The 17,874-nt window shown below is 45.3% G+C and overlaps 1 protein-coding gene across 2 annotated transcripts in view; it reads right to left on the bottom strand.

The window, feature by feature from the left end:
- Positions 1 to 17,874, bottom strand: part of REPS2 (RALBP1 associated Eps domain containing 2) — a 293,374-nt gene that overhangs the window by 45,963 nt on the left and 229,537 nt on the right. For both annotated transcript variants that reach the window (XM_075336286.1, XM_075336285.1), the window contains exons 15-16: positions 7,702 to 7,775; positions 5,253 to 5,333 (exon numbers count right to left, since the gene is read on the bottom strand). In XM_075336286.1, coding sequence (XP_075192401.1) covers positions 5,253 to 5,333; positions 7,702 to 7,775 — 155 coding nt within the window. The remainder of the gene's footprint in view (positions 1 to 5,252; positions 5,334 to 7,701; positions 7,776 to 17,874) is intronic.

Raw genomic sequence — 17,874 nt, 5'->3', positions numbered from 1 at the left:
TTGCCTTCATTTTTGAAGGACACTAATGAATTCTTAAGTAAAGTATCTAATATTCATTTGGAGGATGATATGTGGCTGGTTGTACTCGATGTAGAGTCACTATATACATCGATCCGCCATGAGGATGGCATTGGAGCTGTCCAGTTTTTTCTCAACACTACGAATTTTGAACCATCTTTTCGGGCATTTTTGATCTCCTTGCTTGATTTTTCTCTGAAGCATAATTTCTTTCTGTTTAAGGATGTTCCCTACCTGCAGCTCCAGGGCACAGCTATGGGGGCGTCTTTTGCGCCCTCATACGCTAATTTGTTCCTGGGGCTGTGGGAAAGGGAGATTTTTCAATCACATCCGCTACCTAGGACAGAACATGTGTTAATGTGGACAAGATACATCGACGATGTATTTATGATTTGGCAAGGTAGTGAAGAAGATTTATTGATGTTTACAGGGCAATTGAATGATAACCGAATTAATGTGAAAATGACTTCCCATCATGACCAATCCACTATCGAATTCTTGGACGTTCGCCTGAAGAAGGACAATGAGGGCATGCTACAGACAGAGGTATTTAGGAAAATCACAGCAGTAAATTCCCTTTTACATGCGACCTCATCTCACCCACAGGCTTTAATACAAAGTATCCCAACAGGCCAGTTTCTTAGAACACGTCGGATATGTTCATCAAGGACTACATTTTTCAAACAGGCTGAAGACTTAGCCTCAAGATTCCATGATAGAGGATACTCCAAAAGATCCATTAGGAAGGGATATCAGCGTGCATTAAAGAGCAACAGAGATGAGCTGCTTTGCCCCAGACGACGAGAAGAATCTACACAGCAGGTAAGATTTATTTCTACCTATAGTTGCAGATGGAAGGAGGTGGCAGAAGCTCTTAAAAAATTTTGGCCTATTATTCGGGCAGATAATACCTTGAATAAATGTACCACGAGTAGACCGAATATAACCTACAGGAGGGCTGACAACTTAAAGGATTTACTGACACATAGTAATTATGAGGGACCAAAATCGTCAGTGACCTTTGGATCTAAGGGACCCAAATGGGGTTTTTATCCTTGTGGTACATGTATCGCATGCCCCAACATGGCAAGGAACACTCACTTTTCATCTACGAGTGGATTGCAAGAATTTAGGATTACCAGACATATCACATGTAATACCACACATGTGGTGTACTATGCCTACTGTCCTTGCAAGAAGATATACATAGGATTGACCTTGCGACCTCTTAGAGTACGAATACGGGAACACGTCAGGGACATCAATCATGCTATTGATGTTGATGATCCCTCCATCTTGAAACCCTTGGCAAAACATTTTAAATTGGTACATGCGTGCAATGGCAGCCTTTTGCGAGCTTTCGGTATTGATTGTATTTCCCAAGACCAACGAGGAGGGGATATGAAGAAAAAGCTTTCAGAATTAGAGACAAGGTGGATCATGACTATTGATAGTATCCGACCAAAAGGCCTTAATGAAGTACTTAGCTTTGCGTCATTTTTGTAAATACCACTAGTTTAACAGCGTGTCGTTTTTTAACCTTTTATTCTGTTTTTAATCAATAAACAATTTTTATCTCTTGATCTTTCTTTTTTAATTCTCACCTTTCCTTCCTTACATGTATTGTCTTGGAGGAATAACACCTTTTCATGAAGATTTTCACATTTGGAGGATTTGTATGTATGTGGTGGGATGAGTGGTTGTGTTGCCTGGTATATTCATGTACATCGGCACGTGTACATATGTGTACATATGTACATGTGCATGCCTTATGTATGTTATTGTGTCTGGGGTCTGTATGCGTGTGTGTGTTTGTGTGCTTGTGTGAGTGTGTGTGATTTACGTATGTGTATCGTTTGTACATGTATTCTTATTTTGTACTGCACAACCATAGTTTATGAATACGGTATATTTGTTTTTTTATTATATATCACTTTATTAATCAAGAAATGTTATAATAGTTTCCCACTATATAGCTTATATAGCTTTTTCATGTTCATGTGTATGTGTGTGTGTGTGTGTGTGCGTATGTGTGTGTGTTTACGTATGTTTGTCCACATGTTTTTTATGTTTCTTATGAATTGCACAATCACAATATGTGAATATAGTATATGAATATGGTATATGAACCTTATTACCTGCTACTTAAGTGATGTTATAGTAGATTTTTATCACCACTATATAGTTTAAATAGGATTTCCTATGTTTACACATGTGTGTGTTTTCCTTGTATGTGTGTGTGTGTTTGTGTGAGTGTTTGCGTGTGTGTGTGTGCACACGTCTGTGTGCATACATGTGTTTGTGCTCTATGTGTGCATGTATGGATGAGAGTGTGTGGTCATGCACCCCTTCACTTGTATGTGTGGCTGTATATTATCACACTTTAATATTGCATTACATTGCCTTTATATTTCTTTATTTTGAATTCCCTCTGTTATATGTGAGGAATTCATATGTAGATTCTTTATGTTTTTGTGTCTTCATACTTCTTTTATTATTTACACTTTTTTATTTATTTTTTCATTCCTTCACATTTTTCTTGCTTCCACCCATACATATAGTTAGTTCTTTTATCACTATTATCATGATACATATGTATACACATTTATATATTTTTGCCTATATTAATCAACACTACCACTATATTTTGGTATATTCACTATTTGCTTGTACTCCTCCTATGTGATCCCTATATTATATGCTGTCCTCCCTTTATTAGACAATGTGGCCTTTTCCTGCGTCTCTCCCCTTTGGGAGTGGGGCAGTGATTCATGCTGCACACTGTTTATCCGGCGGTGTGCGCTCTGCTCGCGTCTCACGTGACCGTTACCATGCCTACGCGTCCTGCGCTCGCTTCCCTCCCCTCTGTGTTCAGAGCGGGCGGAAGTGACATAGGACGCCAAAGCATGTGCTTCCGGTGCGGGGTCGGGAGCACGAGCGCCGATGCTACCGCTTAGGTGAGTGATATATAAATCTCGGTACATACACCCTCCGTTACCCTCACGAAGAAGCCCTAGGCGAAACGGCCATCAGGGTATTTGTCCTTCCATCTGCTCCTACTATGGTAGTTGGCAGTCAGGCATCTGCCTTTGTGACTGCTTGTGTATTCCATTCCTCCCCTCTTATCTTTAACTGGCACTTCTTCCATTGCTTCTAGCCAGTATTTCTTTCTGGACAGTACTAATTCTTTCTAATGAATTTTGTTGTCACTGCCCTCTTATTTGTATCCCCTTGGGCATGTGTATAATTTTTGTTTATATGGGCAAGTGAAATTCAATCTTCCTTTATAGTATAATCTTCTGTCCAGAGATAAGCCGCTTTGGCAATAAGGTTTACAACATATACTTGCTTGCGATTTCTTTGCATTTATGGGAGAGTGCAATAGTTATCTGTCATTTTGAGGTTCTACAAACCACTGTTGTTCCCTTTCTCATTTATTTCCTGGGGTTGTGCAATAATTTTCTCGGGACTGTGCAATACTTTTCAGGAGTTTTTTTTAGGAGTTTTTTTCTTGCTTTCAGCATGTTTATATGCAAAAAAAACCCCTTTTTTCTGCACTATAATCTGAAGTGAATATCAGTGTTTCTCTGGTTTACACACATATGTAAAGTGAAGCAGTGATGGGAAGGTTGTTTATTGGCTAACATCCCCTTTTCTATTTTTCATATAAAAATGTTTTTATATAAAAAATGCTTTTTTAATAATGTCTTCAATAAAATAATTTTATTCAATGCTATTTTACTCTAGTCGCTTTATTGGTATTCTTGGATTCTAGAGTTAGCACTATTGTGATTGGGCCATTAATTTGGTGTTCATTGTGCACCAGTGTCAGCATGAACTATCCTTCCACATATGAATAAACTGAAAGGCTAGGAGGACCTCCCTACTGATACAGAGACCTGAAAAAGCTACATTGCAGTTTGCTAAAATGTATGTGAGTAAGTTAAAATCCTTCTAACAAAGTATCTTGTGGACAGATGAGACCAAGATAGCGCTTTTAGGTTAAGCACATCATTCTACTGTTTACTGAAAACGGAATGAGGCTTACAAAGAAAAGAACACAGTACCTACAGTCATATATGGCGGAGGATCAAAGATGTTTTGGGGTTGTTTGGCAGCCTCTGGCAGTAGGTGCCTTGCCTGCGTGCAATAGATAGAGATATCACAGCACTTCTGCCTACACATGTAGGATCCTCCCATATGCTGTAAGAAGTGATACTTGCCACTCAACTGGTGATATTGTTGAATTTATTTCATGTATCAAGAAATTAAACAGGCACAAACGTTTCAGTCAAAGCAACCTTCATCAGTGTACAGCCACATTTAATTATAACTGGCATCAAGATGACCAAGCGCTGTGAGCAGACCGCATTATCCACCGCTGGAGATACAGGAGTTTAATATTTGGATACTTTAAGTAAATTGAACAGTATCACCATTTTACTGCCAAATATTACTTTTTGACTGTGTGCAAGGCATCATGAAGATTACCAAAAGATATTCTTTTGAAATGTGGTGCCCAGTGTCAGAAAGCTGGGTTTGGGCCTAGGTCATGGGTCTTCTAGCAGGACAATGACCCCAAACATACTTCAAGAAGCACTCAGAAATAGATGGAAACAAAGTGCTTGAGAGTTCTGAAGTGGCCAGCAAGGAGTCCGGATCTAAAATTGAGAGATTGGAGAGATCTTAAAATTTCTGTTGGGAGAAGGCACCTTCAAATACGAGATCTGGAGAAGTTTGCAAAAGAAGAATGGCCCAAAATTCCAGCTGAGAAGTGTAAGAAGATTGGTGATGGTTATAAAAAGTGAATGGCAACAATTTTGTCTGGCAAATTTTTGGAGTAAATTTTTGGAGTTTTGTGTGAAATTTACCCTTTATTCTCTTGGTGTATTGTAACAACACAAAAAAATAAACCAAAGAAATTAACATGTGTTTAACAAAACATGTAATTGCAATAATTTTCTTGAGAAATATTTCATTTTCTAGAACAATTTCAAGGGTGCCAACACTTTCAGCCATGACTGTATCTACTAACAGTGCTTTCTCTAGGTGGCATGTTCCCTAAAACATAGTCACTGGCCAAATACCCATGATAAATAAAATACAATTTATAGATACTTTTAAAATATATATTGCATATGCAGATATTGCAAAATGTATTGGAATTTTAGAAATGTGGAATAAGAATAAAGCAAGAATATAAAAACTAACAATGAAATCTGCAGTTTCCATACCTGTTCATGTGACTTGAAGCCTGCAAAAGTTGGCTGTTGAATTTGTATTTTTTGATCGGTGTTGGAGTTGGGATAAGAAAGCTGTCAATACACATAAAATAATTACTGTTAGGCAAAGCTATAGTACATCTGCTTCTCTGCTGGGAATTCTGGAGTCCAGACTGCTTATCTCACATGACCGTCTAGACTGCACACAAGTGTAGAAAATGTCAGTGTTAAGGCCCCTTTACACACTGAGACTTTCTAGCGATCCCACCAGAGATCCCGACCTGGCTGGGATCACTGGAAAGTCTCTAAACAGTCGCTGGTGAGCTGTAAAACAGGCAGATCTGGCCAACGACGCAGCAGCGATACGGACCTGCAGAACGACCTCACTGGTTGTTGGGGACGTGTCACACAGCAGCTATTCGACGACTCACATCTATGTGAGGGGCGTGATGTTTGGTGCTGAAGCCACCTAGGTGTCCTTTTTACACGCCCCCTCAGGTCCGATTCGTGATCGCTAGTGCGTTCTTATTGGCGACCCCGAGCTTTGAAAGATTGGCAAAAGTCGCGCTTGTATATCCTTTGTTCCTGAGCTTCTGTTGCTTAGCGGATCTTTGTAGAGTTCTCTGTGGAGCGACTCCACACTGGTTTATCTATACAGCATCAATACAGCTTCAATCAAATGATGCTTACCGTATATGCTTTATAGTATTGCAGACTGGAGAACTCTCTAATGATCCGCAAACCAGCACGCTCAGGAACAAGGTAGCTGTGAAACAAAGGACGGAAGCGCTAAAGTTGCCTTCTTTTCAGTGAAAGCCGCCCAATCAGATTTCAACAGTGACCACCAATCGGAGGTAAGGGATCGGGAAAGGGAACGCTATAGTACGCCTACAGGCTGGGTTCTAAGTCGCTAACGATGTCATTGTAACGGTGTCAAACACCGATGCATGCTGCGCAGCGGGAAACAAAGGACCAAAAAATGGTCCTGAACGATTTGTAGCGATCAGCAACCTCACAGCAGGGGCCAGGTCGCTGATGCATGTCACACACTGCAATGTCGCTGGGGAGGTCGCTATTACGTCACAAAACCAGTGACGTTACAGCGATATCGCTAGCGATGTTGCAGTGTGTAAAGGGGACTTTAGTCTCCTAATGTAGACTAAAGTAAGTCCATACTAAGAAACTAACAGTAATAGATTTCACATGGAATCTGAACAATTCTTTCGGGACAATTGAAATATAAATTTAAAAAAATGTGACATGAATCCTTTCGGACCCAATGCAATGCATATAGGAGAGGAAAATGCCATACACTATAACAGTAGGCAGAACATGTACAACAGCACACAAACCATGAAGTTCAGAAGTACTAGCCCTGCACTAAAAATACATTAAAATAGGAACAACATTATTATTAATTAGAAATGGCCATGGCTTACTGGTATAGAACTGTAGGCATCATTACTATTGCATATTTGCATCTATACATTTATTCAGAATAAACCAGGAAATGATACAAGAGGTGAAATATTTGTAGGACCCATCAGTGGCCCATGTCCAATGGACAGTAGCCGTGCATATGTCCTCTTCAGATTTGCATGCTTGCCACTTTGTCATTGCTATAGCATGATACATACGTGACATAGCCTTACCAATCAGGAGAAGCACTGGTGATGCCAGCAAATAGGAGGTAGATTGAGGGGTTCTTGCCATTCAGCTCCAGTGTTTATCTAGACAGTAGCCTTCCAAGTCTCCTCTTCAGATTTGTATGCTTGCCACTATGTCATTGTTATGGCATGATGCATACGTGACATAGTCTTACTAATCAGGAGAAGCACTGGTCAGCAGGTAGGAGGTAGATCAAAAGGTTCCCGCCATTCAGCTCCATTCAGTGTTTACATCTGGCAGCCATTGTATCTATGAACGGAAGTGGTTTGGTGTTGGACACCAATCTAATATTGATAACCTACCCTGAACGATAGGTCATCAATATTAAATGCCCAGATAAACACTTTAACATGTGGACAGAAAGATGAGCCAACAATTGACATTTGCCATAAGAAAAATTCATTTAAAAACAATGGACATATTAATTTAAGTTTATTTTAATGATGGGTATAATTACTATTAACTAACAATAATGTTATTCTGTGTTTAATTGTAAAGGCTATAGAATAGATTGACATAGTGAACACCAGTGTATACACAAAGGGGCCAATTCATCAAGACTGGTGTTTTTCATGCCGGACTTGATGAGGAGATGTGCTGGCATTAAATGTTCCTGATTCATGAAGAGGCGTAGCTCCAGACGAGTGGTGTGCACCCCTGTTCACACCTCCCCACAAATCCTACTCCAGTCCCTGCTGAAGTAAGATTTGTGGCACTGCGAACATCGTCACCACACCCACGTCAGGCCCATAGTATTTTCTTCTGTTTTAGTTTTACTTATTACAAATATTACCTGAGATACTACCTGTGACACACATGGTCTTGGAGGTAGTGCAGGTGGAGGAGGTATCCATCCAGCTCGAGGAGCTACATAAACAAACAAAAAAATTATCTTAGGGAGCTGTCACATCTTCATGCGTCAGATTAAATCAATCAAAATAATAATTTATGTAATAATTTAGTACTTTTACATTCAATTAGTAATCAAATAATTGTGGTTGTATTTGTAAGAAGAACGCTTGTCTCCAATCATTAAGCCATAAAAGCATGGCAGTGTTCACTGGACAAAAGAGCTTCTTCATAAGCCGACCACATCTTTCATGTGGCCCAAAAATATAATTGTAAACAGCCTATTTCCCCCTGTATACATGGTAAAATTGCTTCCAACATTATGGGGAATAAATGATCACATTAATGATTTTTTGGTTTCCATTCAGCTTGTATCAGGTCATATAAAATTGATTTTAAGTGAGCACTAATGAACTAACATGGATGAGACCAAATGAGAATCAAACGTATAGGGGTGTGCCCACACGTTATGGCTAGATGTATGGCTGAAGCTCTGACCATCAGTAGAAGGCTAATGGCCATCATATTGGGTGGAGTTAAAAAGGAGGCTAAAAGGAAACTTTAGATTTGGAAGAAAGATCTAAAACTTTAGAATTAACCTTCTTCAGATGAATCTTTGAATCCTATAGAACTGACAAAAGTATAATGAAAAAGGTTTGTGAGATATCTTAACAAATGGGCCTCTACTACCCTATCCTGGCTTGGCAGAATCCACTCTATAAGAATGGTCTCACTTCCCAGATTCTTATATGTATTCCGATCCTTACCCATCAATATCAGCACTAAAACAGTCTCAGAATTTCATAAACTCATCTCAAACTATATTTGACAGGGACAGAGAATGAGAATAAGGCTAAAAACATGTTTCTCCATAAGGAACTATGAGGTTTGTCTCTCCCAAAGTTCGCTTTCTACTATAAGGGGTGCTTCACACACAGCGAGCTCGCTGCCGAGATCGCTGCTGAGTCACGCTTTTTGTGACGCAGCAGTGACCTCATTAGCGATCTCGCTGTGTGTGACACTGAGCAGCGATCTGGCCCCTGCTGCGAGATCGCTGCTCGTTACACACAGCCCTGGTTCGTTTTCTTCAAAGCCGCTCTCCTGCTGTGACACACAGATCGCTGTGTGTGACAGCAAGAGAGCGACAAATGAAGCGAGCAGGGAGCAGGAGCCGGCGTCTGACAGCTGAGGTAAGCTGTATCCAAGATAAACATCGGGTAACCAAGGTGGTTACCCGATATTTACCTTAGTTACCAGCCTCTGCAGCTCTCACGCTGCCTGTGCTGCCGGCTCCGGCTCTCTGCACATGTAGCTGCTGTACACATCGGGTTAATTAACCCGATGTGTACAGCAGCTAGGAGAGCAAGGAGCCAGCGCTAAGCAGTGTGCGCGGCTCCCTGCTCTCTGCACATGTAGCTGCATTACACATCGGGTTAATTAACCCGATGTGTACTGTAGCTATGGTAGGAGAGCAAGGAGCCAGCGCTCAGTGTGCGCGGCTCCCTGCTCCCTGCACACACAGCTGTGCGCTGGTAACTAATGTAAACATCGGGTAACCATACCCGATGTTTACCTTAGTTACCAGTCTCCGCAGCTTCCAGACGGCAGCTCCGTGCAAGCGCAGCGTCGCTTGCACGTCGCTGCTGGCTGGGGGCTGTTCACTGGTCGCTGGTGAGATCTGCCTGTTTGACAGCTCACCAGCGACCATGTAGCGATGCAGCAGCGATCCTGACCAGGTCAGATCGCTGGTCGGATCGCTGCTGCATCGCTAAGTGTGAAGGTACCCTAAGGCAGCGGAAGCAACTCAACTGGCAGTAATCTCTGCCCCTTCCAATGGGCCAAGGTGGGTCAAACTCAAAAATGCATTTTTATTCCCTTACTCTTTAGCAGGCCTCCTATGGATTTCAAACCCTATTCCAGAGAATTTAGCGCAGCTGTCTCCATACACCTTTCACTCCCTCTGCCTATGGCGGCGGCTCAGAAAACAGCACAAATTACAATCCTGCCCTATCCCTTAACCTCGTTACTTCACATCCCCATGTTCTCCCTGGGCTTTGAGACACAAGCTTTTACATGGTGGAAACTCAAGGGGATCATTACACTGCAACACATTAGGTACATTAACAACAAAGTAATGTTCAGAATGGAATTTATTCAAAAGTACAACCCGCCCCCAAGAGAAGCGATGAGGCTTAACCAACTTTTGCATTTTGGAAACACAATAACTTGACGTAGCAACAATGTACTCACACCTTTTTTGAATCTTTTGCTGCCAATAACACCTTCAGAAAAGGAATCTCCTGGCGCTATTCCTCCATTAAAACCTGCCACACCCAGGAAAATTGCCTTATATGACACAGTTAAAAAATGAACTGAATCTATCACTTTCTCCAGAAAGATGGCATCACTGCTGCACCACGATCACTAAGGGTAGCCATCAATCTTCCTCACAGAAACAGCAGTTAAACTGCTTCACAGAACATATTATATCCTGGCTAGACTCAAGCTCCTGTACCCACATGTATCAGATCAATGCTTCAGGGGTTGTAACATAGTTGGTAATATAAAACATATATGGTGGGACTGCCCAAGAGTTCAAGCCTTCTGGACTAATGTAAAGCATCTTATTAATAATACCTTGGGAAGCAATGTCATACTGTGGGGCTTAGCCATTGCATCTGCTAACTTACATTACTATGGCGGTGGAAATTCACCTCGCCTCTAAATGGGAAAAGAAGGGAATTTTGTTTACTTACCGTAAATTCCTTTTCTTCTAGCTCCAATTGGGAGACCCAGACAGTGGGTGTATAGCTACTGCCTCTGGAGGCCGCACAAAGAACTACACTTAAAAGTGTAAGGCCCCTCCCCTTCTGGCTATACACCCTCCCGTAGGAGTACAGATTCCTCAGTTTTAGTACCAAAGCAAGAAGGAGGAAAGCCAATAACAGTTTCAAAAACAAATTCAATCCGATAACTAGATCGGAGAACTTAAGAAACAACGTGAACAACATGTGCACCCGAAAAAAACGAAACCCTAAAAACAGATAGGGCGGGTGCTGGGTCTCCCAATTGGAGCTAGAAGAAAAGGAATTTACGGTAAGTAAACAAAATTCCCTTCTTCTTTTTCGCTCCTAATTGGGAGACCCAGACAGTGGGACGTCCAAAAGCAGTCCCTGGGTGGGTAAAAAGATACCACATGAACGGGCTGTCATACAGCCTCTTCCTACAGGTGGGCCACCGCCGCCTGGAGGACCTGTCTACCTAGGCTGGCGTCTGCCGAAGCGTAGGTATGCACTTGATAGTGTTTGGTAAACGTGTGCAGACTCGACCAGGTAGCCGCCTGGCACACTTGCTGAGCCGTAGCCTGATGCCTCAACGCCCAGGACGCACCAACGGCTCTGGTAGAATGGGCCTTCAGTCCAGATGGAATCTGAAGCCCAGCAGAACGGTATGTGTGAAGAATTGGTTCCTTGATCCACCGCGCCAGGGTGGATTTGGAAGCTTGCGATCCCTTATGCTGACCAGCGACTAGGACAAAGAGCGCATCCGAACGGCGTAGAGGCGCCGTGCGAGAAATGTAAATCCTGAGTGCTCTCACCAGGTCCAACAGATGTAAACCCTTTTCAAATTGGTGAACTGGATGCGGACACAAAGATGGCAAAGTGATATCTTGATTGAGATGAAAGGAAGAAACCACCTTGGGAGAAAACTCTGGAATTGGACGCAGTACTACCTTGTCTTGGTGAAAAACCAGGAAGGGAGATTTGCAAGATAACGCCGCCAGCTCGGACACTCTTCGAAGAGACGTGACCGCTACAAGAAAAACTACCTTTTGTGAAAGCCGAGAAAGGGGAACCTCTTTCAAAGGCTCGAAAGGCGGCTTTTGAAGAGCAAGGAGAACCTTGTTCAGATCCCAGGGTTCCAATGGCCGTCTGTAAGGAGGAACGATATGACAAACTCCTTGGAGAAACGTGCGTACTTTAGAAAGCTGTGCCAAGCGCTTCTGAAAGAATACGGATAACGCGGAGACTTGACCCTTAAGCGAGCTAAGGGACAAACCTTTTTCCAACCCAGACTGCAGGAAGGAAAGAAAAATTGGCAATGCAAATGGCCAGGGAGAAAACCCTTGAGCCAAGCACCACGCTAAGAATATCTTCCACGTCCTGTGATAGATCTTAGCTGAGGATGGTTTTCTAGCCTGTCTCATTGTGGCAACAACTCCCTGAGATAAACCTGAGGCCGCTAGGATCCAGGACTCAATGGCCACACAGTCAGGTTCAGGGCCGCAGAATTCAGATGGAAAAACGGCCCTTGAGACAGCAGATCTGGACGGTCTGGTAGTGCCCACGGTTGGCCTACCGTGAGATGCCACAGATCCGGGTACCACGACCTTCTTGGCCAATTTGGAGCGACGAGTATGGCTCGCTGGCAGTCGGACTTGATTTTCCGGAGAACTCTGGGTAACAATGCTAGAGGTGGGAACACATAGGGGAGTCGGAATTGCGACCAATCCTGAACCAACGCGTCTGCCGCCAGCGCTCGGTGATCGTGAGACCGTGCCATGAAAACTGGGACCTTGTTGTTGTGCCGTGACGCCATCAGATCGACGTCCGGCGACCCCCAGCGGCAACAGATCTGTTGAAACACGTCCGGGTGAAGGGACCATGCTCCTGCGTCCATGCCCTGGCGACTGAGAAAGTCTGCTTCCCAGTTTTCCACGCCTGGGATGTGAACTGCAGATATGGTGGACGCTCTGCTTTCCACCCACGTCAAAATCCGCTGGACTTCTTGAAAAGCTTGGCGACTGCGTGTTCCCCCTTGGTGGTTGATGTACGCCACCGCCGTGGAATTGTCCGACTGAATCCGAATCTGCTTGCCTTCCAGCCATTGTTGGAAGGCACGCAGGGCAAGATAGATTGCTCTGATTTCCAGAACATTGATCTGCAAGGTGGACTCTTCCTGAGTCCACGTCCCCTGAGCCCTGTGGTGGAGAAACACCGCTCCCCACCCTGATAGGCTCGCATCTGTCGTGACCACTGCCCAGGACGGGGGAAGGAACGACTTTCCCTGTGACAATGAGTTGGGGAGAAGCCACCAACGTAGAGAGTCCTTGGCAGTCTGAGAGAGGGAGACAGTCCTGTCGAGGGACGTCGAATTCCCATCCCATTGGCGCAGAATGTCCCATTGGAGAGGGCGCAGATGAAACTGCGCGAACGGGACTGCCTCCATTGCTGCTACCATCTTTCCTAGGAAATGCATGAGGCGCCTCAGTGAATGCGACTGGCTCTGAAGAAGAGATTGCACTCCAGTCCGTAGCGAGCACTGCTTGTCCAGTGGAAGCCTCACTATCGCTGATAGAGTATGAAACTCCATGCCAAGATAAGTCAGAGATTGGGTCGGGGTTAGATGAGACTTTGGAAAGTTGATAATCCACCCGAAAGTCTGGAGAGTGTCTAGCGCCACCTTCAGACTGTGTTGGCATGCTTCTTGAGAGGATGCCTTTATAAGCAGGTCGTCTAGGTACGGGATGACCGAGTGACCCTGCGAGTGCAGAACAGCTACTACTGCTGCCATGACTTTGGTGAAGACCCGGGGGGCTGTTGCCAGACCGAAGGGTAACGCTACGAACTGTAGGTGCTCGTCGTGTATGACGAAGCGTAGGAAACGCTGATGCTCTGGTGCAATCGGCACGTGGAGATACGCATCTTTGATGTCTATTGATGCTAGAAAATCTCCCTGAGACATTGAGGCTATGACGGAGCGTAGGGATTCCATCCGGAACCTCCTGACTTTTACGTGTCTGTTGAGCAACTTCAGATCCAGGACGGGACGATACGATCCGTCCTTTTTTGGGACCACAAACAGATTGGAGTAAAAACCGTGACCCTGTTCCTGAAGAGGGACGGAGGTCACCACTCCTTCCGCCTTTAGAGCGGCCACCGCCTGCAACAGAGCATCGGCTCGGTCTGGTGGTGGAGAAGTTCTGAAGAAACGAGTTGGCGGACGAGAGCCGAACTCTATCCTGTACCCGTGAGATAGAATATCTCTCACCCAACGGTCTTTGACATTTGCTAGCCAAATGTCGCCAAAGTGGGACAGCCTCCCACCGACCGCGGGTGTGGGCATCGGAGACCGCAAGTCAGGAGGACGTCGTTTTGGCAACGGTTCCTCCGGCTGGTCTTTTTGGGCGTGACTGAGACCTCCAAGAATTTGAACGTCTCTGGTCCTTTTGAGTCTTTTTTGACGAGGCGAATTGGGACCTGCCCTGTCCTCGAAAGGACCGATAACCAGACTGACCCCTCCTCTGTTGGGGCTTGTTTTGTCTGTGTTGCGGTAAGGAAGAGTCCTTACCCTTGGAGTGTTTGATGATTTCATCCAAACGCTCTCCAAACAATCGGTCACGAGAAAAAGGCAAATTGGTTAAGCACTTCTTGGAATGAGAATCTGCTTTCCAATGTCTCAACCACAGAGCCCTACGCAAAACAACTGAGTTGGCTGACGCCACTGCCGTGCGGCTTGTAGCGTCAAGAACAGCATTAATCGCGTACGACGCGAATGCCGCCATTTGCGAGGTCAATGGTGCTACCTGCGGGGCAAATGCACGTGTGACTGAGTCGACTCGCGCAAGCCCGGCCGTGATAGCTTGGAGTGCCCATACGGCCGCAAAAGAAGGCGCTAATGACGCTCCAATCGCTTCATAGATGGATTTCAGCCAGAGCTCCATCTGCCTGTCAGTGGCATCTTTAAGTGCCGCTCCATCTTCAACAGCAACCAAGGATCTGGCTGCAAGCCTGGAAATTGGAGGATCCACTTTTGGACACTGGGTCCAACCCTTGACCACTTCAGAGGGAAAAGGGTAGCGTGTATCTTTAAGTCGTTTAGGAAAACGCCTTTCAGGATAAGCGTGGGGTTTCTGGATTGCGTCTCTGAAGTCAGCGTGGTCCAGAAAAGTGCTTAATGTACGCTTAGGGTATCTGAAATGGATTCTCTCGTGCTGCGAAGCTGACTCCTCTACAGGAGGAGCTGGTGGGGAAATATTCAACATCTTATTGATGTTAAATATAAGATCATTAACTATGGCGTCACCATCTGGTGTATCTAGATTGAGAGCGGTCCCAGGATCAGAATCCTGATCAGTTAAGTCCGCCTCATCACCCATAGATTCATCCCGCTGGGATCCAGACCATTGAGATGAATGTGAAGGCCCGTCATAACGAGCCCGCTTAGGCTGCCCGGGGCCATCGTCCGAGTCAGAGTCTTCACCCTGAGGTGTAGATGCCCGTCCCGGAGCTAGGAGCTGAGGGGGACCAGGGGGCAATACATGCACAGTGTCCGTGGTCTGAAGTACAGGCCTAGCTCGCAATGTGTCAAGAATTTGTGACATAGTGAGAGACATTCTGTCAGCAAAAGCTGCAAACTCAGTCCCTGTCACCTGGACAGCATTCACAGGTGGTACACCCTGGGACACGTCCAGCAGAGGTCCCGACTGTGCAAGCGCCGCAGGGGCCGAGCACTGCACACAATGGGGGTCCGTGGAGCCTGCCGGTAGAAAAATCCCACATGCGGTGCAGGAAGCATACAATGTCTGTGCCTTGGCACCCTTGCGTTTTACGGGCGACATGCTGCTGGCTCTCTGCATGTGAGAGAGTCTATAGCCAAAGGGCGACCAGCGCTATGCAATACCAAGTATTTGTAGCCACAAAATACTAAGGATACTACGAGCACAAGAGGGGGTGAGCCCACTGGGCTGCTTACCGCCCGCTGAACAGCGGGTAAGAGGCTGCAGAATGCCTTGTCTGGGTCTCCCCGGCTCCCCTCTGCAGCTCAGCGTGTCAGCAAGAATGGCTGCCGGCTTCTGTGGAGAGGGGCGGTCCGTGGGAGTTCCCAAACAAAAGTGCGGGAACAGTGTCCCCTCTGTGCTGACTGTGAGGGCTGGAGTATGTAAAAACGACTCCAGCCCTCAGCGCTGATGCACTGGCCAGCGTCCCGCCCCTCTCCTGACTGGCAGGTCTGTGGGCGGGAACGAACGAACGCAGGCCGCAAAAGCCGGGGACTCGAGTTATCAGCGCGGCCGCCGTAAAAGCGCGGGCCGCGCTGAAGTCCCCGGCGCACCGCAAGTGCCAGCCGCGCCGCTGTTCAAGCGGCCGGCGCGACCGAGTTCTAGCGTGGGCAGCGTCCCGCCCCTCTCCTGACTGGCAGGTCTGGGGGCGGGAACGAAAGGAAGCAGGCCGCAAAAGCCGGGGACTGTAGTTATCAGCGCGGCCGCCGTAAAAGCGCAGGCCGCGCTGAAGTCCCCGGCGCACTACAAGTGCCAGCCGCGCCGCAGTCCCAGCGGCCGGCGCGGACTATTTCCATAAATGTGCCTGCTTCAGCAAAGCTGAATGAGGCCATGGCACAGGCGCCGCAGCGCTGATGTCCCCCGGCGCACTACAACACCCAGCATGCTGCGGTGTGAGCGCCAGATACACGGGGACACAGAGTACCTTGAGGAAGCAGGGCCATGTCCCTGATGTACTCCGCTCCATCCAGCATCTTCTCCAGGGGCTGTAGATGGAGCACGGTCTCTGTGCCTGGAGACCGGTAAATCCCACTTCACCCAGAGCCCTGTAAAAAGGGATGGGGAAGGAATCAGCATGTGGGCTCCAGCCTCCGTACCCGCAATGGGTACCTCAACCTTACAAACACCTCCGACATAAGTGGGGTGAGAAGGGAGCATGCTGGGAGTCTGTATAGACCCTCTTTTCTTCCATCCGACATAGTCAGCAGCTGCTGCTGACTAAGAACAATGGAGCTATGCGTGCGTGTCTGACCTCCTTGCGCACAAAGCTAAAACTGAGGAATCTGTACTCCTACGGGAGGGTGTATAGCCAGAAGGGGAGGGGCCTTACACTTTTAAGTGTAGTTCTTTGTGCGGCCTCCAGAGGCAGTAGCTATACACCCACTGTCTGGGTCTCCCAATTAGGAGCGAAAAAGAAAACCCATTTATCGATCCAAGCGGTAAGGGATAGACTTGATAAGTTAATGTTATATGAGTGTATAGATTCAACAGGGTCGGATAATTTGGAACACTTTCTTGCCATATGGACTACCTGGTAGATTCCCATCAAGAATGTATTTGCATTATTTGTATTGCTAAAAAATTAATAAAATATTTTAAATAAAAAGGTATAATGAGAAGACAATGAAAAGACAAAAGAACAACAAAAACTATCCTCACCTAAAATGTAAAAAGTTCAAGAGGGCTTTGAAGCCCTTGCAGCAAATATACATTTAACTCCAAGGTAAGTCAGCATTGAAATATTCATCGTATTCAATGCAGAGTAAACGCCCTAGTTATATTTAACAAACTCATCACTTTTTAGAAAATTAAAATTCCATGGCAGTTTAGCACAACATTGAACAACATTATGAGAGGTAAAAGAGTCAAAAGCCCACAGATACAATTCGAATCACCAATATAATGGTATATACACTATGTGCAAAATTATTTGGCAAATGAGTATTTTGATCACATGATAATTTTTATACATGTTGTCCTACTCCAAGCTGTATAGGCTTGAGAGCCAACTACCAATTAAGTAAATCAGGTGATGTGCATCACTGTAATGAGGAGGGGTGTGGTGTAATGACATCAACACCCTATATAAGGGGTGCATACTTATTAGGCAACTTCCATTCCTTTGGCAAAATGGGTCAGAAGAGAGATTTGACGGGCTCTGGAAAGTCCAAAATTGTGAGATGTCTTGCAGAGGGATGCAGCAGTCTTGAAATTGCCAAACGTTTGAAGCGTGATCACCGAACAATCAAGTGTTTCATGGCAAAAAGCCAACAGGGTCGCAAGAAGCGTGTTGGGCAAAAAAGGTGCAAAATAACTGCCCATGAATTGAGGAAATTCAAGCGTGAAGCTGCCAAAATGCCATTTGCTACCAGTTTGGCCATATTTCAGAGCTGCAATGTTACTGGAGTATCAAAAAGCACAAGGTGTGCCATACTCGGGGACATGGTCAAGGTAAAGAAGGCTGAAAAACGACCACCTTTGAACAAGAAACATAAGATAAGACTGGGCCAAGAAATATCTTAAGACTGATTTTTCAAAGGTTTTATGGACTGATGAAAT

The sequence above is a fragment of the Anomaloglossus baeobatrachus genome, chromosome 2 (genome assembly GCF_048569485.1).
Source record: "Anomaloglossus baeobatrachus isolate aAnoBae1 chromosome 2, aAnoBae1.hap1, whole genome shotgun sequence".
Classification (NCBI taxonomy): domain Eukaryota; kingdom Metazoa; phylum Chordata; class Amphibia; order Anura; family Aromobatidae; genus Anomaloglossus; species Anomaloglossus baeobatrachus.
Note: the sequence above shows the minus strand (reverse complement) of the source record. Positions and strands in the feature narration are given on the sequence as shown.